This window comes from Arachis stenosperma, chromosome 6 (assembly GCF_014773155.1).
Source record: "Arachis stenosperma cultivar V10309 chromosome 6, arast.V10309.gnm1.PFL2, whole genome shotgun sequence".
In the NCBI taxonomy this organism is placed as follows: Eukaryota; Viridiplantae; Streptophyta; class Magnoliopsida; order Fabales; family Fabaceae; genus Arachis; species Arachis stenosperma.
In genome coordinates, this window is record NC_080382.1 from 1,687,267 (window position 1) to 1,715,120 (window position 27,854).

General features: G+C 32.2%; 3 protein-coding genes across 5 annotated transcripts; all 3 read left to right on the plus strand.

The window, feature by feature from the left end:
* The first annotated feature begins 3,595 nt into the window (after positions 1-3,595).
* On the plus strand, positions 3,596-6,376 carry LOC130932784 (subtilisin-like protease SBT1.5). Its single transcript, XM_057862197.1, has one exon. It carries the CDS (start codon positions 3,726-3,728, stop codon positions 6,081-6,083), a length of 2,358 nt encoding a protein of 785 aa, XP_057718180.1. The 5' UTR covers positions 3,596-3,725; the 3' UTR covers positions 6,084-6,376.
* A 6,263-nt stretch (positions 6,377-12,639) lies between these two features.
* LOC130933268 (ethylene-responsive transcription factor RAP2-12-like) lies at positions 12,640-15,200 on the plus strand. Of its 2 annotated transcripts, XM_057862830.1 has the most exons (3): positions 12,646-13,130; positions 13,799-14,689; positions 14,804-15,200. In XM_057862830.1, exons 1-2 carry the CDS (start codon positions 12,854-12,856, stop codon positions 14,647-14,649), a joined length of 1,128 nt encoding a protein of 375 aa, XP_057718813.1. In that variant the 5' UTR covers positions 12,646-12,853; the 3' UTR covers positions 14,650-14,689; positions 14,804-15,200. The 2 variants fall into 2 exon arrangements, with proteins under 2 accessions (XP_057718814.1, XP_057718813.1); XM_057862831.1 differs by having other exon boundaries at positions 12,640-13,127; positions 13,799-15,200.
* Positions 15,201-17,190: 1,990 nt separating this feature from the next.
* LOC130932636 (phosphoinositide phosphatase SAC2-like) lies at positions 17,191-26,520 on the plus strand. 2 transcript variants are annotated; one of them, XM_057862002.1, is made up of 16 exons: positions 17,191-17,675; positions 18,208-18,412; positions 18,520-18,685; positions 19,199-19,424; positions 19,867-19,943; positions 20,208-20,395; positions 20,473-20,570; positions 20,684-20,814; positions 20,899-21,024; positions 21,373-21,733; positions 22,630-22,751; positions 23,131-23,244; positions 23,900-24,070; positions 25,008-25,154; positions 25,709-25,796; positions 26,014-26,520. In XM_057862002.1, the coding sequence occupies exons 1-16, from the start codon at positions 17,586-17,588 to the stop codon at positions 26,128-26,130; spliced, it is 2,427 nt and encodes an 808-aa protein (XP_057717985.1). In that variant the 5' UTR covers positions 17,191-17,585; the 3' UTR covers positions 26,131-26,520. The 2 variants fall into 2 exon arrangements, with proteins under 2 accessions (XP_057717985.1, XP_057717986.1); XM_057862003.1 differs by having other exon boundaries at positions 20,902-21,024.
* Positions 26,521-27,854: the final 1,334 nt, after the last annotated feature.

Consider the following 27,854-nt stretch of genomic DNA (forward strand, 5'->3'; position numbering starts at 1 on the left):
CAAAGTAAAAAAGATCAGAGAAAGAGAAGGGAAAACAGAGAAAGAAAAGAAGAGCTATACATTAAAAAAGATCAGATAAAGAAAAGAAGTTAGTCGCATTTGTCAAAATTAATAATTTTTTAGAGGTTGTTTTGTCACAAAAGCTAATAATTTTTTAGAGGTTGTTTGTCAATAACATCGTTAATGTATCATTTTGTGAGTACTTGAATTTTTAGATACTATTGATAATTAACTCTTATTAATAAACAATCTTTTCAATTGGAAAATTGCAAGTAAATAATTAGCAACAATGTTTTATTAAAGTAATTTATAATTTAATAAAATTTGAATTCTGATCAATAGTTAAAAAATCGAAATGGATCAATTCGACCAAAAATTTGGTAAATCAGTCTATATTTTTGGTAAATCAGTCTATATGTTAACGTTTAAAATGTACTAAGAATGATTTTATGATTCCATTTAAGAATGTTCGAAATTGATGTTATGTTTCACTTCCTGAAAGTGAAGTAATGAAGATAGCTGCCATGGGATTAGGATTTTATATGCGTCGAAAATTGCTCAATGTACATATAACTAATCTAGCTGATTTGGTTAAAAGGGTTCGTCAAATAGAAATTCTTCAGAAAGAAAAAGAAGTGTAGAATTTGGATTTGTCCTAGATAGGAATAAGTACTTCCTACGTAGATATTGGTGTTTGTAATATTGAGAAAACATAGTGAAATTCTATCATTATTGTGATAGAGATTGGATGTAGACCACATTGCACCTAGTGGCTGAACCAGGATATATCTGGTGTTAATTCTTCTTCTCTACTCCTTTCTCTGTTTTTATTTATCAGGAGACAAAAATAAAAATATCTCTCAACTCGGCACGAGACAAAACAAAAGTATCTCTTAATTCAACACGAGACAAAAAGAAGAAATATCTCCTAAAATTTTCTTAAAAGTCAGAAAATAATATTCAGCAAAAAGAGGCTAAAATTCAACCTCCCCTCTTTTCTTAGCTACTGATTACCATCAGTATGTATTCTATTAAAACCTGCCTATAGAGGTTTTGATGTATTTTTAGTGGCTATATATATATATAGTTTTGTTTTATCTTATTTTTCTTTACGGCCTTATCTTTATATCGTTTTAGTTCACGCTTTATCTTTGTTTTGTTGTTGATACGAGAGTGTTATGACTTCGCGATTTTATTTTCACTCATTTTCAGGCTTTTCGAGTTAATATTCCTTTCAATTATACTTATATTTATGTATTAAAAATCCATTCGAGAGTCGTACCACCGTAATATCAATTGACTTATGACTCGAATATTAAGGTGTTACATTATGGCGGTTGCCACATTCCTCTACCCATCCCACAAGTAACACTCTCCAGTCATGAAGTGGCAGTCCACGAAGAGTGACGTAATGCTCTGCCGGTAGAATTTTTTTGCTACTGTCGAGGGGAGGGGGGCGGAGTTGTGCATACCCAAACTGACGTATCACTCGGTTTGCAAGGTGCCATTTGACACATCTGAACGATAATAATGGATTAACGATGTCACGCACTTCAAGGTGTCCATGTAACTTGTCGGGTATGATCAATTCTTTGTACGGCTGCCACACAAACTGTCACATATTATTAGAAAATTAGAATCCTAATAGTAATGTTTGGATCCGGGAATCACACTAATCCTAAATATTTCTGGTCTCCACCATTAAACCAGAGCAACTAACAAGGGGTAAAATCCTCTTATCACCCCAATCCTAAAAACATGGTAGAATCCCATTGAGCGTAAGCAGTTTTTGACCACCAGTTTTCACGATTGCGGCAGATCCAGTTTACGAACCATCAAATTTCTATTAGGCGGTTCATCAAAAATATATTTATTCACTAAATATTAGTTTACATAAATAAAAATGATTACAAATAAATATTTATAATACTAATTTACATCAATATAAATATTGTTATTTCTAATCGTAAATAAAAAATAGTTATTTATTTAAATATTATAAGTAAATATTTATATCTATTTTTTAGAATAAATATAAATAATTTTATTTTTGAAAATAAATAAAATATTTAATAATATTTATTTATTAAAATATTTAATAAATATTTGCATATTTATTTTCAAAAAATAAAAATATTTATTTATTTATCAATATTTAAATTCTTTATTAAATGTATAGAAAAATAATCCCATTATAACAAAAAAATTCAAAAAAATTTATATATTCACATTTAAAATAAAATATGAATACATTAGACAAATTAAAATATTATTCGAAAATATTAATAAATACAAAAAATAATACTAAGATAATAATAACAATACTATATTTCTATATAATACTAACAATAACAAAAATTACAAAAATTTAAGTACATAAAAAATAAAATTTATCAACTTACATCAATTGAATTATCCAAATAATTAAAAATATATTTTTTGGATGCTATATAATTACGTACCATTTTTTGAAATAAATATAAACTAATAATTTTTTTCATTTTTTTTAACACACTAAACTCTTTTCTTCTTCTTCCTCGTTTCATTTCTTCTCTCTTTAATATAGAAAGCTCACTACACATAATGCATGAAGGAAAAGTTTAGGAGCCAACAACTTTATTAAATTTTGGCCAGCATGTAATCAGTAAAAAAAATGAGCCATTTGATGATTTCACACCAATCTTACACCATTAAAATCATCATTGATAACTATTTGATAGCTGCAAATCACAAAAGTTGCGCCCCTAACACTCCTTATGCATGAAATGGGTATTGAGGGGCTCAACTTATAGAGTTTCAGCTGCATTTGCTGGGGTGGAGGAGCTATCTCCTGCATGCAGACAGCCTCCAACACGCCTACCTCATGTTGCTCAGCTCTTGGGGAAGGTGTTAAAACCTCTGCAACGTCTGCTTAATTTGCAGGCAACATGTCCAATGCGTATTGCCAGAAAGCTTCTACGCCTGCTAGCTCACCACATCACCCCGCCCACCGCGTGTCTGTCACCACGTCTCTCGCATGTTAAAAACCTAATACCCACAACGCGGCAAAACACATCTCTCTCCAATATTGAACAAACATACCAATGTGTATTCTATATGAGAAATAATTTCTGTATTTTTGTTTTCATCCATTAATTATTTTTTATTTTAGCATTATAAATTTAATGTTATCATTTAATTTAAAATTAAAAAAGAAATAAAATAGAACTAACTTTAAACTCATTCATATTATTAAAATAAAATAAAATTGACATAGACTAAGAATATTCATTTATTTTTATATCACCCAAATTTTAGTTTTATTTTATTTTATTTTATTATATTTTATTTATTGTTCAATATATTAGATAGTAAAATCTTAATTAAAAGAAAAATAAAATTTATGGCAACATAATAGAACAGAAAAAATGAGTGCATCTAAGAATTTGTTTCTCAAAGGCAAATCCCCACCCCAACCATGTCGTGGTGAAAACTGAAAACCTGCAACAGGAACAAGAACAAGACGACTCCCGTCCCGGTACAGTGTTGCATTATTATTAGTTTATGAAGAAGCAGCCAAGAAAACTTTTCCAATCGTAAATTGGAAAGTAATGGAAAAAAGGGCCCATCTTGAAATAACTCTTTCTAGTTTCTACACTACACACTAGGCACGAGTACAGATTCATTATTCATTGATTTAACACACTCTCACCATTACTTCCTACTCAGTCTTCACCGTTGCTCCAATGGCTCCTTGCCACACCCTCCTCTCTTTCATCCTCACAGTCACAGTAACACTTGCTGCCGCTTCTCCGGAGAAGAAGAGCACCTTCATAGTGCAAGTCCACCATGAAGCCAAGCCCTCCATCTTCCCAACCCACAAGTACTGGTACGAATCCTCTCTGGCTTCTATTATCAACCATGCCACTGCAGCTGAAACCACCACCACCGACGCCTCTGCCGCCGTCCTTCACACTTACGACACTGTCTTTCACGGCTTTTCAGCAAAGCTCTCACCTTTAGAGGCCCAGAAGCTGGAATCCCTGTCCCACGTTGTCGCAGTGATCCCGGAGCAGGTCCGCCAACTCCACACTACCCGCTCGCCGCAGTTCTTGGGCCTCAAAACTGCCGACAGGGCCGGCCTCCTCAAGGAGACGGATTTCGGTTCAGATCTCGTCATTGGAGTCATTGACACCGGTATCTGTCCCGACAGAGAGAGCTTCAACGACCGCGATCTCGGCCCTGTTCCTCCCAACTGGAAGGGCAGCTGCGTCGCTGGAAGGGACTTCCCCGCCACCTTGTGCAACCGAAAGATTATTGGGGCTCGCTACTTCTCCGCCGGCTACGAGGCCACCAACGGCAAGATGAATGACACCCTTGAGTACCGTTCTCCCAGGGACTCCGATGGCCATGGCACCCACACCGCCTCCATCGCCGCTGGCAGGTACGTTTTCCCTGCCTCCACTCTCGGCTACGCCAAGGGAATGGCTGCCGGCATGGCCCCCAAGGCCCGCCTCGCCGTCTACAAGGTCTGCTGGAGCGGCGGTTGCTTCGACTCTGACATTCTCGCAGCTTTCGATGCCGCCGTCGCCGACGGCGTCCACGTTGTCTCCCTAAGTGTTGGAGGCGTGGTGGTGCCCTACTACCTGGACGTTATTGCCATTGGTGCTTTCGGGGCCTCCGAGGCTGGCGTGTTCGTGTCTGCTTCCGCCGGAAACAGCGGCCCCGGAAGTCTCACCGTGACGAATGTGGCCCCATGGATGACCACGGTGGGTGCAGGAACCATAGACAGAGATTTCCCGGCAAACGTGAGGCTGGGGAACGGCAAGATAATAAGAGGGGTCAGCGTGTATGGGGGACCGGGTCTCACTCCGGGGCGACTGTACCCGCTTATGTATGCGGGGGGAGAAGCTGGCGGAGACGGTTACGCTTCTTCACTTTGCATGGATGGCTCCTTGGATCCTAAGATGGTGAGGGGAAAGATTGTGGTGTGCGAAAGAGGCATCAACTCCAGAGCAGCCAAAGGTGAGGTGGTCAAGAAGGCAGGAGGCATTGCTATGATACTGGCCAATGGAGTCTTTGATGGTGAAGGCTTGGTGGCCGACTGCCACGTCCTCCCCGCCATCTCCGTGGGTGCTCGCGGAGGCGACGACATCAGAAAATACATCTCAGCGGCGTCACAATCGCGGTCACCACCCACAGGCACAATAGAGTTTGAGGGTACAAGGCTTGGAGTGAGGCCAGCCCCAGTGGTGGCATCTTTCTCTGCTCGTGGGCCCAACCCCGAATCCGCTGAGATTCTGAAGCCCGATGTGATAGCTCCCGGGCTCAACATCCTGGCTGCATGGCCCGATAATGTTAGCCCTTCTGGGGTTGCCTCCGATGAGCGCAGGACTGAGTTCAACATTCTTTCAGGCACTTCAATGGCATGTCCCCATGTTTCTGGTTTGGCTGCCCTGCTGAAGGCGGCCCACCCTGATTGGAGCCCCGCCGCCATCAGGTCCGCCCTCATGACCACTGCTTACACCGTCGACAACACAGGAAGTGCAATGCTGGATGAGTCCACTGGGAACGCCTCCTCTGTTTTCGACTTTGGTGCTGGCCATGTTCATCCCGAGAAGGCCATGAACCCTGGCTTGGTTTACGACATCTCCGCCTATGATTATGTGGACTTCTTGTGCAACTCCAATTACACTGCCAAGAATATCAGGACCGTCACTAGAAAGGGTGCCGACTGCAGCGGTGCCAAGATTGCCGGCCATGCCGGCAATTTGAATTACCCATCCCTATCTGCTGTGTTCCAGCAACACGGGAAGACACAGATGTCCACGCACTTCATTAGGAGCGTGACCAATGTAGGGGACCCAACTTCAGTTTACAAGGTGAGCATTGCACCCCCGGAGGGAATAACAGTCACAGTGGAGCCGGAGACTCTTTCTTTCAGGAGGTTGGGTCAGAAATTGAACTTCCTAGTGAGAGTGGAAGCCCAGGCAGTCAAGCTTTCGCCCGGGAGTACGAGTGTGAAAAGTGGTTCCCTTGTTTGGTCTGATGGCAAGCACACTGTCACAAGCCCCTTGGTTGTCACAATGCAGCAACCTCTCTAGTCTTCAATAATCGCCAGTCTTGTTTTTCTTCATTCCAGGTTTCGGTGTACAAATTTTACCTCTTAGGTCTACTACATGTATCATAGATATTATAGAATGCCTTCCCTTTATCAAGGATTTTTGTTTTAAGAACTTTAATTTCTTGTAAAAATAAGAATGATGCTTGTTGAAAGAGAAGGATGATGGAACTATCCATATCCATGTCCCATGTGACCACCAGTTGGGTTTTCTTTTAGCTCGTTGCTAATTACTAGTTACTAAATCATATTCTATGAAAGATTTGGTAAGCGCATATGCACATAAATGGTAGTGTTTTATTGGATCTTTGCAGCGCACAAGATTGTGAACCAAAAGTTTCTTGAGAGTGGACAGGCTGATAATGACAAACAAGACAAGAATTCCCGTGGTTATGTGAGGGGTTAGGTGACCCTCACTGCGCCTTTCTGCTGACAAATATGTATTTCTCTTAGATCTCAATATCTCATTAATATTGTTAGGGTATTGAGAACATGGATATCACCCATCTTGGTATCACTACGTAAGTGCCTATACACGGTATGTGTAGGGAGTCAGACTCACACATTAAAAATTAAAATAAAACTAGGAATTGAAAATGAAATTAATTGAAAGTGAAAGAGCTGGCAAGGATGTGTGAGAGAGAGGGAGATAGAGACAGGTGGGAGATGATTTTTCAGAAATGGTAGGAGACACGAACTTGTCATCATTTGGGCCTGAGAAATTTTTTTTAGTTTATATAATAATAGAAAAATACATGTTTTTGCAAGATTTTACAAACCTGATTGATTATCAAACCGATATAATAAGGGGCATTCTATTATATATATTAAAATTGTATAGAAAGAATATAAATTATTTTATAATTATTTTTAATTATTTTATTATTATTCAAAATATAGATATTAATTTTTTTTTTTGGTCTTACACTCAAACACACACACATTCTTCTCTCCGCATGGGTTTCATATAACCACTTTTAGTCATAGTTAGGATTTGAACCCTGATATACTCTTTAGCAAGGCATACACAAATGTCACTAAACAAAGTCTTGCAGTGGGCATGAAGAGATTATTTTATTTGCACATTAGATTTTCTTTTTTTGTCATGGCACATTACATTAGGTTATTAGGAAAATTTTATTTATGTTTATTAGTTATTGGGCCTCGCTCATAATTAGTGGTTGAATTATTTTTATTTAATAATTTTTCACTTATAACATATGATGCACGGACACTGACACAGACATAGGATACGACACAGTACGGAACACATCGACACCCAAATTTTAAAATCTTATAAGACACGGAGACACATATACATATAAAAGATAAAGTATTTTTTAGATAAATCGTAATGATATTTTGATATTTATTGATATTAAAATATAAATTAATTTTTTAAATTATTTTTAATGTCTTATTTTAATTATATCAAGTATTTAAAATATTTTTTTATTTTAATAAATAATAATATATATTATATCTAAATTTATTTCAAGAATATACGTTAAGAATAAGATTGGAGATGCTGATATGTGATGATATTTAGGTGTGTCCAAACCTGTCTGAATTTTTTTTTTACTTTTTATTAAGACACAGTTGGACTTAGCAGACACACGTGTCGGACAAGTACCGATGAGTTCGATGAGTGTCGTATCCAAAATATATCCGACACGCGGCAACTAGCAAAGTGTCTATACTTCATACCTTATAATTTTTAAGATAAGACAAAAAAAATATAAAAATAATTAATAAAATACGAATTGACAAGTACGAAAATGTTTAACCAAGTGCTAATATTAATAATAAACATATGCAACAGTGACAAAATATATATATAATTTTTTTTAAATTAATATAATTTTTTTTTAATCAAATTTAAACTTTAGATACTAAATATATTGATACTAATTGTTTTATTATTTTAGTATATTATTAAAATTTTTTTGAATCCATCTCTTATTAATGTACAATGTTCTTTATATTTTCTGATAGAATTTAGTTAATTTTTGTTTTAAACACACATGATAAGAGTATAATAATAAAAGTTCTTTTAAGTTTTTAATGTATTATTATATTAAAAATATAAAAAAAATTAATTTTTTAATAATTTTTAGTCAAATATTTTTTTCGGTACTTTTAAAATTTATTGTTAGGACATAAATTAGTAAAATCTTTTTTGATAAATGAAACACTATGCTCAAAGTTTTATTTATATTTTTGTTATTATTAAGAGTTGTAACATTACATGTAATATATAATTATATATGGTGTTTTTGTAATTAATTAAAGCACATATCCCAAATACCACATTCTTATAACACGTTTTAAAATCCTTCTTGTGCAATAAAAATTTCCTCTGGTAGCGTTTGTTTGTAGAAACATGATAGAACAGGACACTGAGATAAAGACAATAGGATAGAGACATTAAAAATTATGTTTTGTGTATCGTATTTGGATACGATGGATAGGACACTAATGTAATGTCCAGTATTATGTTTGGATACACATGGACAACACTAAAATATTATATAAAATGACTAAAATAGTCATGTGATTCCAAATTTTTTAGTATAAACTAATTTAATAAATAATGAGAGTACGTAGGAGTACAGACAGTGGGAACTTGAAAAAAATATTTGAAGCAGTAAAAAATTTTAATAAAAAATTATATAATAGTATTTATATTAAAATAAAATTTATAAATATAATTATTTTTTTTAAATTTATTATTAATATGTAGGAATACATATAGTTAATATTAACAAAAAAAATCTGAGTTTGATTAATAAAAAATTTTATTTAGGTTAATAAATCAAATTAATTTTAAATACAAAATCAGTTTTAAAAAAAGAATCAATTTTTAAATGGAAAAAAATTAATTTTTGCAACATAAAAATCTATTTTTATTTAGAAAATTAATTTTTTTATCTAAAATTTTATTTTTCTTTTCAAAAAATTAATTTTTTTTAAATTATATAAAATCAATTACAATTTATAAATTATTTTTTAGCATTTTAAAATATCAATTTTACCTTTATAATATTTATCTTTTAAAAGTCTCCAGACTAATTATTTTTGTTATTATTTTTATTACAAATTAAATAATATAATATAAGATTAAAATGATGTTGAAGAAAGAATGACAAGAAAAAAGAAATTATCCAATCCAATAAAAATTTTTATAAAAAAGATAAAGTACCTGAGAAAAAAAGAGAAAGAAAAAGAAAAAAGAACATGAAGTAAAAAAAATACTTTCTGATAACAACGCAAAATAGGAAAAATAAGAAGGGTAACAGTGGAATAATAAAAAATAGCACCATGGACAAAAAAGAAAAAAAATTCATAAAAATAGTCCGTGTCCCTCTTCCAAATCCCGTGTCCATCATTGTCTTTCGTAAAAGAGTGGACACAAAAGTATAAAAAACCATTTCGGAGACAATATGTTCAGTGTCCATGTCTTTGCTTCCAAATGCTTTTTAAGAATGTGCTATCATATCTCCGTGTTCTGTCTCCAAAAACAAACGCTACCTCTTGTCTTTTATTTATGTGAACCGGGCAAGAAATGACTTGCTGTGTCTCGCCATAACCTAAACAAACGCGAACATGAAAGATGAAACACGTTTGTTGAATGGGTTATGCTATGGTGCTGAAACAAAATTTTTTCAGCACCTACTGAAATGAGGTGATGATAAAGAGAGTTAGACACGTGTTAATATTATTGTTGCAGGAGCAGACACAAACGCAGAGTAGCGCAGTGGTACAGAAATTTTGTTGGAAGTATTAAACAGTTGTTAATAGTTTAACGAAGATAAGTTTTTTATTGGTTTTTATTATCATTAAACATGGACATGCTGTTTTTATTTTATAGTTGGATCCAGTTATTTGAAAAATGAATCGTTGATAAAAAATTATTTTGGGCCATAATAATAATAATAATAATAATAATAATAATAATAATAATAATTTATTATTATTATTATTATTATTATTATTATTATTATTATTAGTTGGACCCAGTTATTTGAAAAATGAATTGTTGATAAAAAATTATTTTGGGCCAAAAATAATAATAATAATAATAATAATATTTGGATATGACATGATATTTAGAGCATGTTGTAGTTATTTGTAGTTTTGTACATAAAAATCAAATAGGATCACGATAATGTTATCATAGTAATAATGAATTAAAATTATAAATCTCAGTAAAATAAATAAATAATAATAATAATAATAATAATAATAATAATAATAATAATAATAATAATTAAATCTTAAATCCTTCTATTATTTTATCTTTTTTTACAAATTTATTAAACCTTAAAACATAATTTCTTAATTAAGAAATTATTTTTATTGTAAAAAATAAATCACATAATTTAAGCACATGTATGAAAGTATAAAATAAAATAAATAAAATTAATTAAAAAAATAATAAACAAATTGAGAAAAATATGTTCGAAAAATCATAAACCCTAGCTGCTAAATTCTAATCCCTAAATTCTCAACAACAAACTCTAAACCTTAATCCCCAATCCAAAATCCCTAAATTCTAACTCAAATCTTATACCATAAATTTTAAACTACAAATCTAAATAAAAAATACTAAATAAATAACCTTTAACCATAAATTGTTAATTCATAAATTCTAAAGCATAAATCACAAGTTCTATTCTATTAACAATAAATATTAATTTCTTAACTCTAAATCCTAAATAATATCATACATAATAAAATATTAATAAAAATTTTTGTATCACTTTTTTAATTAAAAATACTAAAACTTTAATATTTATTGTATATAATCTTTTAAATTAAAAAATTTTTAGAAATTAAAAAAAAAATTATTTTTGCTAGTATTTTGTGATTTGATAATTTTAATATTTTCTTTTTTATAAAAAAATTGAAGAACATAATAAATACAAAGTAATTAATGAGTCATTCAAAGTTTAAAAGAATAGTAAATTTTTAAGAAAATAAAACTAAAAGAAGAATATATATAGGATTTAAAAACAATGATAATTCATATTAATAAATTGATTGAAGGCTAAAATTATGTATATGTCCGGAATAAAAATTAGTTATATGTCTATTCTATGTTAATGTATGTTAGTCTATTCACATAATTTAATTTGTATGGCCAAAAAAAAAAAGAATGCAATTTATGAAAATTATAGGTATACATCTATAAATGATTTTATGACTACTAGCTAAACAATAGAAGAAGATTTTAGATTAACTTTAATATTATTTAATAAATCCTTTGAAACAAAATTATCCTCACATAAAAATTAGAAAATCGTTTACTCATTACAATATTAGATTTGACATTTTGAAATATTAGGTTTTAGTAGAAATTTTTTAATTTAAAAGATTGTATACAATAAATATTAAAATTTTAGTATTTTTAATTAAAAAAGTGATACAAAATATCTTTATTAATATTTTACTATGTATGATATTATTTCGAATTTAAGGTTAAGAAATTAGTGTTTATTGTTGATAAAATAGAAAGTGTGATTTATAATTTTGAATTTATGAGTTAGCATTTATAGTTAAAGGTTATTTATTTAGTATTTTTTATTTAGGTTTGTAGTTTAGTGTTTATGGTATATGATTTAAGTTAGGATTTAGAGATTTTGAATTGAGGGTTAAGGTTTAGAGTTTGTTGTCGAGAATTTAGAGGGTTTAGGATTTAGCAGCTAGAGTTTATAATTTTTCGAACACATTTTTTTTAATTTGTTTATTATTTTTTATTAACTTTCTTTATTTTATTTTAGACTTTTATATATATGCTTAAATTATGTGATTTATCTTTTATAATAAAGATAATTTCTTAATTAAAAATTTGTATTTTAAGGTTTAATGAATTTGTAAAAAAAAAAGATAAAATAATAGAAGAATTTAAGATTTTATTATTATTATTATTATTAATTTTTTTTATTTATTTATTTTACTGGAATTTATAATTTTAATTCATTATTACTATGATAGCATTATCGTGGTCCTATTTAATTTTCATGTACAAAACTACAAATAACTACTATATGCTCTAAATATCATGCCATATCCAAATATTATTATTATTATTATTATTATTATTGATCCATGGTTCACTTTTGGAATAATTTGGTCCAACTACAAAATGAAAATAGCATATCCATGTTTAATGACAACAAAAACCAATAAAAAAGGTTATCTTTATTTAATTATTAATAACTACTTAATATTTCCAATACAACTTCTGCTACTACTGCTGTTCTATAATTTGTGTCTCCTCCTACAATAATAATAGCAATACGTGTCCAACTCTTTTTGTCACCACCTCATTTCAGTAGGTATTGAAAAAATTTTGTTTCAGCACCGTAGCACTCGCCTTGTTGAATAGGACCAGCGCCGTCGTATGGTGGCACTCGTAAATCTGCAGTGGAGCAAGGGCATAATAGTAAACACAGCAAAATACTAGTCTCCCCCATTTCTCAAAAAGAATATATTAATAAACTTCCCACTTCCTCATCAAACTCATAAGTCGTAATTAATTATTATTATTATTATTAGTATAAAATTAAAAACCCTGAGATATTAATTGAGAAGGAAAAAGGGAGAAAAGAAAAGAAAAGCCTTCATTTTTGTCAAAGTATTCGTTCAACCAAAGGAAAAGCCATTGTTGTGAGCTCTGACCTGACCTGTGCTTCGTTCTAACAAAGTTTGAGCTTTTTGTCCTTCAAAATAATCTGATCGGCCAGTGAGATGTGTGGAGGTGCTATTATCTCCGACTTCATTCCGGCGGCGGCGGCGGTGACAGCTAGGTCTCGCCGGCTCACCGCGGAGTACCTGTGGCCTGACCTGAAGAAAGGCAGCTCAGGGAAGCGCGTGCCGAAGGCAGCGGTGATCGACCTCGACGATGATTTCGAGGCCGATTTCAGGGAATTCAAGGACGACTCCGACATCGACATTGACGACGATGAGGATGATGCCAAGCCCTTTGCTTTCGCCGCCGCCAAAGCTCCCAAGTCCATATCCCGTGGTGGCATCTCTCTCTAGATCTCTTTTCATAATTTTATCACTCTACACTGATTTTGACTGATATTTTTTTCTTTTTGTTTTTTTTTCAATAACTTATTATTCTATTGAATTCATATTATTTTTAAAATTTCTGTCTAATAATTTTCTGATCTGTGTTCTTTTTTTTTTTAAATTTCTGTGAAGTTGATAATTAGCGCCGGATTTATCTAGTTTTAGATCTGCGAGACAGATTTAGGGTTTTAACTTTAACTGATCTTGTGTTGTTTTCTGGAATAATCTCTTTATGGGTTTACAAAAATTGTGCGCACTAATTTTTCTGCTTTTCTGGTTGTTTTGACCATCATTTATACAAGAATCCGGGCTTTTTTCAACTGATTTTGAGTTTGGGGCTAACTTTATGAATCCTATGGGAATGATTATTTTTGGTTGTATTGGTGCACGAATAATGCTCAATTTCATGATGCTATCCATCTTAGCCTTTTTGCTTATGTAGTTATGTTGCTGATTTCCTTGTAACCCAGTGTCAATTTCTAGTTTAATGTCCTCAAATGGTTTCTGGGAATCATTAAGAAAATGATCATTTGGTTGTGTGTAATTATATAATTCTTTTACCTGTTTCTGAGTGTTGATTATCCTTAACCGACCCTTTTTATATTGATGGACCTCCAGCTGGAAAATCTGTGGCGGTCAAAGCACAATCTGAGAAGTCTGCAAAGAGAAAGAGGAAGAATCAGTATAGGGGAATCCGTCAGCGTCCTTGGGGGAAATGGGCGGCTGAGATCCGTGATCCAAGAAAGGGTGTTCGTGTCTGGCTAGGAACCTTCAGCACTGCTGAAGAGGCTGCCAGAGCTTATGATGCTGAAGCACGGAGGATTCGTGGCAAGAAAGCCAAGGTGAATTTCCCTGAAGAGGCACCACGCACTCCTCCGAAACGTGCCAGGCCAAATCTGAATGCTGTTCAGCCCAATCTGAGTCATAAATTCAGTGTTGGTAACAATATGGAGAACTATGGTCCTCTGGATGGGTTTGAACAGAAACCACTGGTTAACCAGACTGCTAACATGGACTCCATTCCTGAGGATGGAAATGGTTTCACATCCCTTACCTCACCTGATGATGTGACCCTTTACTTCAGCTCGGATCAGGGGAGTAATACATTTGATTATTCAGATCTTCGCTGGGGTGAACAGGCCCCAAAGACTCCCGAGATCTCATCCATGCTTTCTGCTGCTCTGGAAGGGGAATCTCCTTTTGAGCAAGATGCTAACCAACAGAAAAATCTGCAGTCTATCTCACAGGATGTGGTACCTATGAAAGATGATTCTTCAAAGACACTGTCTGAGGAGCTTGTGGATATTGAATCCGATTTGAAATTCTTTCAGATGCCTTTTCTTGAAGGGAGCTGGGATGATACTTCATTGGAATCTTTGCTAGCTGGAGACACCACTCAGAATGGTGAAAACCTGATGAACCTGTGGAGCTTTGATGACATTCCTTCCATGTCTGGTGGTGTGTTCTGAGCAGCTATTGGTCTCTCTGTTTGTGTAAATAAAGCTACAAGTTAGTAATTTTCATTTTCTTTCCGCAATTGTTGTTTTATTTTCGTTGCTACATGCATCCCTGAATGCGTCTAAAAAATGAACAAGATGCTATTAGACATTGTGTTGCTTTCAGGAATGATTGTCCTCTTTGTTGAAGATGGAGTTAAAGCAAGACTGAGCTTTAACCATGTGTGAAGGTCATTCTCTTGTAGCTAAAGAAGTATGAGACAATATATGGTCATATAGGCTACTTTCGCCTTGTCAAGGAACTTGCTTTTTTGGGGATTTTCAATTTGATGTTCATAAGGGTGATTGTGTATGATCTGTGTCACTGTCTTGACTTGACTTGACTTTTAATTCTTAACCTATTGTTTTTTCAATTTTCCTTTTCCCTTTTGATTTGGGTTGGTTTTGGATTTGATCCATATGGTATTTCTGGCTGTATGGATCTGTAACTTGTAACAATTCTTATCCGAGTCAGTTAAATAAATCATTGAAGAGGATATTAGTTCCTTTTCTTTGTCTGCCAATATCTAAAGGGAGCCATATATCTGGGCTGATAGATTTCTTTAGCTGCTGCTTGTGTGAATGGTGACACTGCACATGTTTTGGCCAACAATATGAACGAATAAAAACCATTACCACTAGCAGGTAGCAGCACATGAGGAGCTCTCTTCTTGTGATGGTTGCCTGTGTTGGATCATCAGTCAGTATTTTAACAAAAGCTCAGTTCGATGACAAGCTTTTACTTTATGAAATTAATTGAGGATTTTTCCAAGAATATTACCAGTGGATTTTTTTTAATAGAAATTACACATTAAATATTAGTATTTTATTTTTTATGCATCTAATTCTAATGTAGTGGAAAGTGTAACTTTTTTCTTTTACCACTTTTAACTAATATCCTCAAATGAGTGCATCTTTCTTTGATTTTTCATCCATATCTTAACCTTATCTATATAATTCGATACGTGTTATGGGCTTATGGCTTAAAAGAAAAAAATCTATTTGTATCATTCATATACCATATATCTATTTCTTTCGAGGATTTATCTAATATTGTGTGTTTTTAAAGACTATGTAATGTTATAAATTGAGAACTGTTTTTATAAAAAACACAAATTTTAATTTTAAATATATATGCTATGTATTTATTAAAATAATAAGTTAAAATTTTTTACTACTAATAACTTTTGACATGTACAAAGTACATGTGAGTTTAAATCCTTCTTTAAAAAAATAAAATAGATTTAGGTCTCTAGGATGTTACATGTTTCATATTTTGGTTATTCGATGTTGCTACCTCAATTCAACTCGGACAAATCAACTCAAAACATTTAATCCAATGAACATATTTTTATTTTCAAAGAACATTGCAATTAAGTATTAACATTCCAAAGAATAAAATAACGAGTAAACAAGAAGTTGAGGAAGTTACAGAAAAGAAATTAAATACACTAACAAAAAGAAAAATGCATCAATGATTGATTAGACTTTGTTCTGATTGACTTCAAATTTTTTTATATCTTTTTAAAAGAAGATATTTCATCATTAAAAATAATATAGAAAAAAATATAAATATCTTTTTTAATTGAAAAGTTGATAATTTGTTTTAAATAAAAGAAGTTTTTATTTTTTAATAAAATTATATTTTTAAAAATGTTTTTTAACATATTACTTGCTAAAGAAATATTTTTTGTGTAAAAATACTGTTTTAAAAAGTTGTATCAGATAACTTTTTATAATTACTAGTGTATAAACGACTACAGAGAGAAAATACCCATCACCAGAAAATAGAAATCCAAATATATTAGTGCGGTCAAAACAAAAAATTTGTGCACACTCAATGTGATTATAAACTATAAAGAGAATAAGATTTTGTTTGAATGAGTTTTTAAAAAATATATCTTATCTTAAGTTTTTTTTTTAGTTTTAAAAAAAATTGATATTTAGATATTTTATGTAAAAATATCTTATTATTTATAAATTATATTTGTTAAAAGATACATAATAATAATAAATATAACATTAGTTAAGATAATAAATATTTTATATTTTATATAACACTTTTGAATTTAAAATTTATGATCAACAATTTTTCATTTTTTTGTTAATTATATAATATAAATAAAAAATTTAGAAATTAACTTTTAGTTAGTTAATTTTTTTAATTTTAAAAATTTTCATGTTTTTTAAAAAATTTAAATTCTAAGATTTAAAATTTAAAATTTAGAACTATAAATTATGATTTAAAATTTAAAATAAATAAAACATTTTTTAAAAAAATAATTAATATTAATTAAAAAACTAATTCTCAATATTATATATATATATACACACACAACAAAATATTTCTTATATATCAATGGGTTGTAGCTCAAACGGTATAATCTTCCCATATTCATTAAAAAGCAGCAGGTTTAAGTCTCCTTATTTTTTATAAAAAAAATATCTCTTATATTGTTATTATTATTATGACTCATTCCCAGCAGATATGATCCTCTGTAAGTTTCAATAACCTTTAAGGTCAATGTCTTTAATTTAATCTATCCAAGTATCCATAAAAAAAAAAGTCTTTAATTTAATGACTTCAGAAAGTTCCTTTGCCGATTACTTTTTCCGGTGGCCGCCAAAGGCGAACCTGAGTTCTGTGTTATTGTTATTGTCATTGGCTCACTCAGCTGGATTAAGCATTCATTCATTATTCGAAAACACCTGCTACTGATTCTTCTTTCTTATCTCTCCTTTTCATTCATGTATTTTTTTTCTCTCTCTTTTTTATGTGTACTGGAACTAGAAGAGCCTCTGTTGATTCACGTGACACAAACAAGCTTGTTCAACTTCAATAATTCAATTTGAATTGTTGGTAATAAAACATTATATTGGAGGGGCTGGATTCTCCAGTGTGGAAGGTGATGGAGAACCATCGTCAACATCAGCAGAAGCTGAGTGATGGCGGTGAAGTACGGTATATGCAGAAATTCAGGCTCTACGAAACCTATTCGGTATGCATTCATCATCCTTACCTTTACTTTCTTCTCCTGTATCATGTTTTCGTTCCTTTTCTTCTTTGCATTGTGTGATTATCATCATGCTTTCTTTCCCTAGAACCGCAAATATTGCCAATTAATCTTCACTGGCATGTGATGGTGCTAACTGTGTCAACTAGTTTTGCAAAGCTAATACCATACATTTCACCTTTTCATTGGCAAATTTCCTCATAGGGATTTACTATGAATTTCCCTATGATTTCTGATTATCTACTTTTCCTGCAGATTCTCAATTTTTAGGAAAAGTTTGCTTTTTAATTTCTCTACTCAATTGCATGCATATGACTGTGATGGGTGTGCCTTTAGATTTTGCAACTTTACATTAAACTACTTGTTAAGCAGATCTTTTGTCATATAGTTATTTCCTGTAGTTTTGTTAATTGGATGTTAGTACTTTTCTTTGTTGAATATTATTCTTTTCATTTTCTTTGACCTACCAGAATGAACATTGATACAGCATTATTATATTTGTTTCTTCTAAATACAGAAATTTTATATGATTGGAAGAGACAAAAGCAGAACATATTGGAAAGTCTTAAAGATAGATAGACTGGAGCCATCTGAACTTACTATCAGTGAAGATTCAACAGTATTTTCAGAAACTGAGAGTAGTGATATTCTTAGGCGGATACATGAAGGAAACAAGCCAACCGGAGGACTTAAATTTGTCACAACTTGCTATGGAATCATAGGTATATCCATGTAATATGTGAGAGAAACCATTTATTTTTACTAGTGTTGTTCTTCCAATTACTGATAAAAATAAATCAATAATCCATGGAATTTTCTTTTATTTTAGGATTTATAAAATTTCTTGGGCCATACTACATGCTGCTCATAACAAAAAGAAAGAAGATTGGGACAATTTGTGGGCATAATATATATGCTATCACAAAAAGTCAAATGATTACAGTTCCTCATATCATCATGCTATCCAAAATGGCATATTCTAATGATGAGAACAGGTCTCTAGTCAATTCTCCATGTAACTGTAATATATTTGGAGTTTATATAAATGAATATATAGAGTGGCATTGAGAATTATACTGGGTGTATTGTACTTACAGGTGTTTGTATTGTCCCCTAAAAAATACATTGTGTGATTTAATTATTTAAATTCTAAGTTGTATTCTTTGCCTTTACATATACGTTGATTGTGTCTCTTCCAACACAATGTTTGCTTCCAAACGTTCGTGTGGTACCCATGTTGTCTTTGTTTTATCATTAATCCTTGCATTGGTATTGGAGCTATGTTCATTGTTATTAAGTCAAAGCAATTATTATGAACCAGTACACCGAACACCCCCCTTCCCTATCCAACCACCCCCCCACACCCTGCCAATAAAAGAAAAAATACTGTTTTCACTTTTGCTCAACTTCATCTTTTTCATAATCCATAAATTGTTTTGATGAGCATTTTAATTCCTTGTATTCCTCCATTTAATTACCCTTTTCATTTTCTTCTCTTGCTGACTTAGATACAAGAAGCTTCTATGCAGTGTGGATCTTACAAGGGACTTCTTTTTCAGCTACTCATACCATATCATGCATAGTCTTCAAAAGAACTTATCTGCTAATAACCCACCAGGACTGTTACCATATGAGACATTGTTTGTTTGGAACGAATATTTAACTCGTGGAATCAGGAATACTCTGCAGAATACTTCGTGGACAGTTGCCCTAGTACATGGCTTTTTTAAACAGGTAGGGTTGAAGCTTCCTTTAGTGGATAATAGTATGATTTTTAAAAGGAAGGCAACTAACAGAGCTAATAGCAATATGGTTATGGTCCTTAAAATTTTTCTGTTGCTGAGATTTGTTACATTATACTTCATCAATCATACTTAACTATGTCTGTCTCTCATTATAGTTATGCAATTAATCTTGTCAGCATTTTAGACAGTGGTTAATAGCGATGCAATTAAACTTTTAAATTATAGTTTTCAGTTGTCGCGATTTTGGGAAATCCATTCGTCTAGATCAACTCTTTGGTATGGGAAGTATTTCCAACACGTTTTGTTGTTTAAATCTTAATTCATTATATGGTACTTGTGTATATCATTACTATGATGGCACCTCAAAAAATTGTATGCACGCTGATCTTGTGTGTTGTCTGAATTTCTTTTTGTCATGGCATGGTATCTAGGTCGAATTTTCTATATCTGACAGGAAGATCATCTTGACTATCATTGCTAGACGCTCACGCCATTTTGCTGGGACCAGGTTTGCACTTTGTTTAGCCTTTATCTCAGTTAATGATACGATAAAAGTTGAACACTATTTGGCCTTTGTACTTTTGGTCATCTAGATAACAGCATTTCCTTTGAGCTGCTGCTTCATATTGTTACGAATTTGTACTGGTTTCTCAGTGCACTTTGATTTATACAGTTTTTTTCTATTTTATGTCTGCTCATAATTTGTTGTCATTGTTGTTTCCCAAATCTAGAGAATATCTTCCTTAGTTTATCTAAACTGTATCTTGTGCAGATATTTGAAACGTGGAGTGAATGAAAAGGGTAGAGTAGCTAATGATGTTGAGACAGAGCAAATAGTCTTTGCAGATGCTCATGATGGAGACCCTATGCAAATAAGTTCTGCAGTGCAGATTCGGGGTTCAATCCCTCTATTTTGGTCTCAGGAAGCATCTCCATTGAATATGAAACCTGACATTATATGTATGATATCCAACAGTTTCCTTTATTCGTTATTCACTTTTCTGTTGTTTACACTGACTGTTGTTCTATCTTCCCAGTATCAAAGAAGGACCAGAAATTTGAAGCCACACAACTTCATTTTGAAAATCTCGTTAAGAGATATGGAAACCCCATTGTTATATTGAACTTAATTAAGGTAGAAATTTTTTTTACATATGTATGGAATCGTCCGGGCATGCTTGATTGCATCATCGCTTGTGGTCCTCGATAATGTGGTCTGACTCTGTCTTCTTTCATCTTGTATTTAAGACACGAGAAAAGAAGCCTCGTGAAACTATTCTTGGAGTTGAGTTTGCAAATGCTGTTAGGTTTATCAATAAAAATTGTGGGGAAATACACCTGAGGTTCTTTGATTGGGATCTTCATCAACACTCAAGATGGTAATTTGCTATTCCATATTTGGTCCAATCCGAACAGGTTTTTCTTGGGTTTATTTTGACATTATTCATGAAAATTACCTTCAGCAGCAAAGCTACTGATGTATTGACAAAGCTTAGAAGAGTTGCTGCCGACGCATTGAAATTAACTGGCATCTTCTATTGTCATGTAACCCGAAGGCTTGGCGGATCAATAGAATATTCCAACTCCGTGTAAGTACTAAAACAGCATCTTTCAGCCTTTTTCTGCCATTGGATTGTATAGTGGATGTTGTTGATAATAATCACTGAGGTGTGTTGTCATTACCTTTATGCTGATTACAATCAAAATGTTTTTGAAAACACATCTTTGATGGGTTTTCTCATTAGTAGTTTACAATAACTGACTTATTTACCCAAATCTTGTTGATGTATCATCCACACATTTGGATCAGTTACATGGTATACCTAACTGGATGAGTCTTTTCATAAATAAATATCCAACAAATAATGATAGCAACTGTTTTTCCCGCAAAACGCTTGCTGATAATTGTACTGATAAGCTTTTGAGACATGATGCAGGAATTGTGTTGACGAGCACTCTACTGCCAAACAAGCTAATTCAAACAAGGCTAATGTTGATGAGGATCGAGTAGCGAAAGACTGTTTGCATGCTGATGAGAGCGTAGATTACATTATAGAACCCCTGATGTTTCAGTCAGGGGTCCTGAGGACCAATTGTATAGACTGCTTAGATCGGACTAATGTTGCTCAATATGCTTATGGTCTAGCTGCACTTGGACGTCAACTAGAAACCTTAGGATTTTTTGAATCCTCTAACATTGATCTTGATGATCCTATAGCAATGGAGATCATGGCATTATATGAGTCCATGGGTGACACACTAGCTCTCCAATATGGAGGCTCTGGAGCACACAATAAGGTCATTTTTCTACTCTTCAGGCTTCAATAATTGGTATTGCAGCATGCATCAAAATATCATCTGGCACCCAACACCTCACACACGATGCCTGTCTTCCCTCTCACATTCATGTATGGGGGGAATGGGAGATTGTTCTTGCCAGAAAGGTTGCCAACCTTGAACACTCAAGTTTCAAAGTCTTGTAGGCTTGTAGTGTTGTAACAGTAGTGTTTAGTACCTCTATTTCTATTTCACTATGTCCTGCACCCCCATAGTTGCACCAAATGCATTGAAATGTCATTATGCACAATGAAGCAACTTGATTATCCCTATACAATGATTAAGACCCCCTGATATTCATGAAGGATAATAGGAGTACAAAATAAAAAATACAACCTAGAACTCTGGACTTAATACTGTGATATAACCAAGGAATAGCAAGAAACAATAAAATGTTATTGTACTTCACGGGACAACTACTAGCAACTTGAAATATTCCCTGTTCTCTGCCTGGTTGACAGTTAGTTATTAAACCCACCCAGCCTACAGTTCACTTAGTTTATGATTGACTAGGTTCTTAAATATTTATTGCATAGGGAAGAGCTTGACCTTTCGATGCAATTGTATTGTGTGATTAGAAGATCTATTTTATTAAGGTTAGTTGCTTGAATATTGTAAACTTGGGACTAGAAGCAGTTGTTTAGTTATTGTGCAAACACATTGATTCATAGAGACTTGGATACTTATAACTACATGTATTTCACCATGTTCTTAAGGGATGAAATGTCCAAATGTAATTTTGAGAAGATAAACTATTTTACCCTTCTGTCTGTTTGCGTGTCCTTTTCTTGCAAAGGTTTGGTCTGAATTTAGTTCTTCATGTGTCTGATAATCCTGTATTTGATTCTTCCATACAGATATTTTCTGAGAAAAAAGGACAATGGAAGGCTGCAACTCAATCACGGGAGTATATTCGATCCTTTCAGCGTTATTATAGCAACACGTACTTGGATGGCAATAAACAAAAAGCAATTAACTTGTAAGAAACAGGGTCATTTGTTGTCATTAACCCGTTTGGAAATTCTAAGCAATAATTTAAATAACCTTATTGTTAGGGAAACTTAGATTTAGAAAATTATCCTTACTAAATTCTCTTTCTTCCTAAATTATTTCTACCCACTTACACTCGTCTATTTGATCGGGGATATGATTGAAATAAATTAATTAATATTACTTAGATTTCCTAAATAGAAATTTTAAAGCAAAATGAATTTTGCTGTGGCCAGAGAATTATTTCCAGTAGGAGCGATTATGTTCAGATAATTGTCTCCATAAGAAGTGATATATAGTTATAAACTTATCCTAGTTGCATTGTAGTGGAAGATTAAACTGTGTTGCTTGATTTTATATTTGGTTAGGTTCTTGGGCCATTTTCAGCCACAACAGGGAAAACCAGCACTCTGGGAGCTAGATTCAGATCAGTATTGCACTGTTGGGAAACACGGCCCTTCTTCAGTTGATAGCAACGTTAGGTATGATGATGTATTTCAAAATGCTAGTCAAGATATTGACTAATATATATACCAACCAAACTTTCGTTAGCCAATTTTGATATTTTCTGCGTAATTTCATTTATACTTTCCTATTTAAATCAGCTTTCATTGTCAACTTATTCTCAAATTGAAATAGAAGCATATGAAGTTATACATCAAACTTGCTGATTTTGTGATGCAAGGAATTCAGAATTCCTTTGTAGTGATACTTCAAATGCATACTAAGATAATCTTGTGTAGTTCATGGTAGTGTTAATATGAGTAGTGAATGCATCTCTTCTTTTTTCTTCCCTATCACTCTTTATCAAAGTGTACTCTAGCTACATTCCTCTGTGAAGTTGCTGCTAACAATACAGAATGACCACATTAAATGCTCAGTTTAATCTGTAACCAAAAGAAAAAAAGAAATAAACATAGAAAAGAGCTCAATTTGGTCATTTTACTTCAAACAACGTGTTTGCTCTGACTTATGATGTGGTTAATGGACCATTTATGCAGTATTAGTCTTAAAATTCATGTGGATGAAAAATAAGGGTGTGCAAGATATATGCTTCTTGAATCTTATTAACTGATATTCTCCATGACTGACTTCCACCTTTGAAACATTAACAATGCTATTCATTTATTTTGTTAGGTCGACTATTAGAAGATCGCTATCAGACGGAAGTATTCTCTGCGAAAATGATACTACCATTAGGAGCATGGAACATATAAATTGTCAGCACTCTGGAAAAAGTGATCAGCATAGTCTTTTAGAGGTTTCTCCAGATATCCGTATTTGTGGAAGTGATGTGTGTCATTGCAGGTATGCTTAATTAATCTTGTGCATAGTGCAGCAAGCAGACAAACTAAAATTTTGTACTTGGATATACTTATGTCCACTTTGTTGGCTAAATATAAGTTTCATATTTTTCTAAAAGGAGAATCTTCTATCTAAAATGTAGTGTAACTTCTTTGAAAGACCATCCAAAGATGTCACAGTATCAATAAACCAGACAGTACGTGGTTTTGAATTTTCTTAAAGTATGTACAACTGTTAAGCTTTGATAATTCTTTGAATAGATTATAGGGTCAGTTTGGATTGGCTTTTGAAAAAAAATACTTAGTTTTTTCATCTTTTTAAAAAAGATATTTTTTAACAGACAAAAATTATTTTATATTTGGATAGACTTTTTAAAAAGGGTTTTCAAATATTAAAAATGTCTTTTGGTTTAGTTTTTTTTTTAAAAAGCAAGGTATTGTTAGCTTTTAGAAAAAGTAAATAATTTTTTTAAAATAAAAATAATTTTTTAAAAGACATATCTAAATAGGTTTTAAGTTTAATAAAAGTATTTTATTTTTAAGAAAAGTATTTTTTTCACTCAAAAAAACCAATTCAAACTAGCACTATATCCTTTGATTGTTTCAGAGGAAAAAGTTAAGAATGCTAGTTAAAGCTTAGATCTTCTTCATATGAACTATATGCCACGGAGTGAAGTAAACACAAAATAACAAGAAGTTGTCTACAAGTTGTGTATAATGGATGTGTATTCTGAATTTATTGAGATTCAGCATCTCATTTCTTTTCTTTATTTTCATGTTAATTTAACTTGTCATTGAAGTTGAAAGTTGAGAATAGGTGTTCGTCAGACATGGTAATTGTTGCCAAGTTTATTTGATGTGATCTTTACTTCGACCTGAAATTTTTTTTATCATGCAAACCTTCCAAATTTTTCTAGTCATGGTTTCTTAATATCATACAGGCAAATATATAGTGGTGAGTTCGAAGACCCAGTTGAAGATCACATTTGTTATGATGAACATGGGAATGCATATGACTGCTCTGATGTCCTTGATGTTGATTGGCCTTCTTCTTCTGCAAATTCTTGCGAAGAAGAAACACTAGAAAGGTATTTCCATGTCTTCGAGAGTTGTTTTCTTCTTCCCTGTAGGGAAAAAAATGAGTAGACACTAACACATAATTGAAGTTTGAGCCTACTAAATACAAATTATAAGCCCACAACATTTCACAATGTTTATAACATATAACTTGGCCCAGGAGAATCCAGTTATTCCTCCTTTAACCAGAACTTAGCAAGTTGTTCAACTTGTAGGATGCCTGAAAAACTACACTGTTGCTCCTTAATTTCTAAAATAAGTAAGAGCATTTAATCTGTCATGGGAATTATTATATAATTTGTAGGTTGTGGTGGTGGTTGTGGTGTTAGTCTTGTGTTTTGTGCCGGATTGAATCCTCGAGTGAAATTTAGGAGAATATGTTGTTAAATGGTTTATAAGTTCGTGTCCGATTTGATAGATTGAAGGATGATGGGGTAGTCAAAATTATTGTGTTGGGGATTTGTTGACAGCAATAATGCTATAAGCATTAATTGATATCAATATGGTGGATTATATACTTACACTAGTTCATTTTTTCCCCCCATTTTTGTTTATGAATATACAGGTCAACCTTCGTATCATCAAAAAATATTTCGAATGAACTAAGGGCCGAGAAAACTGGATGTACAAGACAATCTGAATCCTGCACAAAGGTCAGTATATGTTATGCTAGTGCCAGAATCACATACTTTAGTTTCCCAGAGGTAAGACGGAGGAGTTGGGGGCTTATAAATTGGAAGAAAAGTAAACATCAAAAAACATTGTCCTCCCTGGATTGCATAATAATCTTGTACACCTCGCTTGTTGATTAGTTATGGCTTCTGGTAAGCAACCAGTTAGAAATGACGATTTGTTTTGACCGCCTTTCAGATTCGACGAAGGGGACAGACTGAAGTACAGCTAAACAAAGACACCAAATTTACAAAAAGCTTTGGGCGTTGGGTAAACCATGAGGATGGGGGATGCTTTTGGTCTAAAGATTGTTGACACACATTTTATGTCTCAACACCTCAGTCTATATGAATATGGATGGGGTTCCTGTACAGAAATGAAATAAAATGATTGTTTGAATGTGGGTGGCATATTCCAAAGCATATAGCAGTTGATGGCAGCAGCTCAGCAAATGATTTTCCTTGGCGTACATAATTTGGAAGGTAATTGACTAATGGTATATACATCACAATAAGTTGTTGGCAAGTCATTTTTCAACACCCCAAGCGCACTGATACATTAGGCTAGTAAGTAAATAACTAACCATGTATATAATCATTTTTGTTAAGGAAGGCAAATTTCAACACTAAGGTTCTGGTTGTCAAATGACGTGAGTTGAATCAAACTTAGTTATTTATCCGATGTAATTGCCTGCATTTTATTTTGAAAAAGAAGATATTTTATTTTATTGATTCTATTTATTTTGTTTTTTGTTTTCATCAGAATTATCGCTTATTTGGTTGTGTATACTTTTAATACATTCACCTCAGAGAATTAATGGCGGTCAAAGTGCATATTCTGGACACCAGTAATGTTAGGATTTAGGAGTGTCATTATTCCCACATTTATATTTATAGTTACAATAGTTACAATTAAATTGAATTCGCTCTCAAATAGCCGGATTTTTTTTAAATAAATATTTTATTTATCAATATAGGTAATTTGGACACAATTTACGTTTTTATATTGTATTATTTATCTCATTTACCATGTAAAGGAATTAATTATGAGTATATCTTATTTACACTTTTAACCACATATCTTGTTTATATGGTAAATGAGATATACTTATAATTAATTTATTTATACTGTAAATAAGATATATATTTATAAGTATAAAAATATATATTTTAAAATAATAAAATATTAATAATTTAATTTAGATTAATTAAAAAAAATTAATACATTTTGTTACTATTTGAATCGAATGAAATATTAACAAATGTTGTATCATTAAATTTAAAAAAAAATCAAATGTAGGAGCAGTTAAAAATTGTGTTGGTTTTGTTAGCATCAAAATTCTCTCCATGTTTGTCAAGTTTGCCAATTTTCCTACATTCGGACTATGGCTTAGTTAAAAGTTGTAACATTTATGTTTAGTAAATCAAATCAAAAATAGTTTTTAATAAACATAAACAACATCAATTGTATTCGATAAAATAGCTTTTAAAATTTAAAAATACTATAATAGACATAAATGCAAGCATTAAATTTGAAAATTAGTTAACATATGAGGTTATACCATACTTTTAAATTTTGAAAAACTCTATTCTAGGTGCTTTTAAAAGTATCCCGATCTTTTAAAAGCTACAAGCACAAGTACATGATCTTTTTTATTTACCAAACACAAAATAAAGAGCTTTAACTTTTAAAAAGTACAAGCACTCCTTCAAAAAATTTTACCAAACCAAGCCTACTTGTATCAACTAACTCTCTCTTTCTCTATTATATTTAAACAACCAATCTTCCTTTCTTGTAATCCATTGAAATTTTTAAACTTTACCATTTTTTTTTCTTAAAATTTATTTTTATTTAATTAGATTTGAAAACCACCCACTCTTTTCTAACAAAAATTGAAACAACACGTTCCCAAGTTTACTAGAAGAGGAGGAGTACGAGAATTTGTTTCAAATTTAATTTATAGGAATGAGAAGAAAAATCTATTACATAAACAATATATTTAAACAAGCTATGGTAACTGTTACGATGGGTAACCGGAG

Coding starts and splice junctions, on each gene's coding strand:
- LOC130932784 (XM_057862197.1), top strand. CDS start 3,726: ATGGCTCCTTGCCACACCCTCCTCTCTTTCATCCTCACAGTCACAGTA.
- LOC130933268 (XM_057862830.1), top strand. CDS start 12,854: ATGTGTGGAGGTGCTATTATCTCCGACTTCATTCCGGCGGCGGCGGCG. Junction 13,131..13,798: donor TCCCAAGTCCATATCCCGTG/GTGGCATCTCTC, acceptor ATGGACCTCCAG/CTGGAAAATCTGTGGCGGTC.
- LOC130932636 (XM_057862002.1), top strand. CDS start 17,586: ATGGAGAACCATCGTCAACATCAGCAGAAGCTGAGTGATGGCGGTGAA. Junction 20,815..20,898: donor CTTCATCAACACTCAAGATG/GTAATTTGCTAT, acceptor AATTACCTTCAG/CAGCAAAGCTACTGATGTAT. Junction 21,734..22,629: donor GCTCTGGAGCACACAATAAG/GTCATTTTTCTA, acceptor TCTTCCATACAG/ATATTTTCTGAGAAAAAAGG.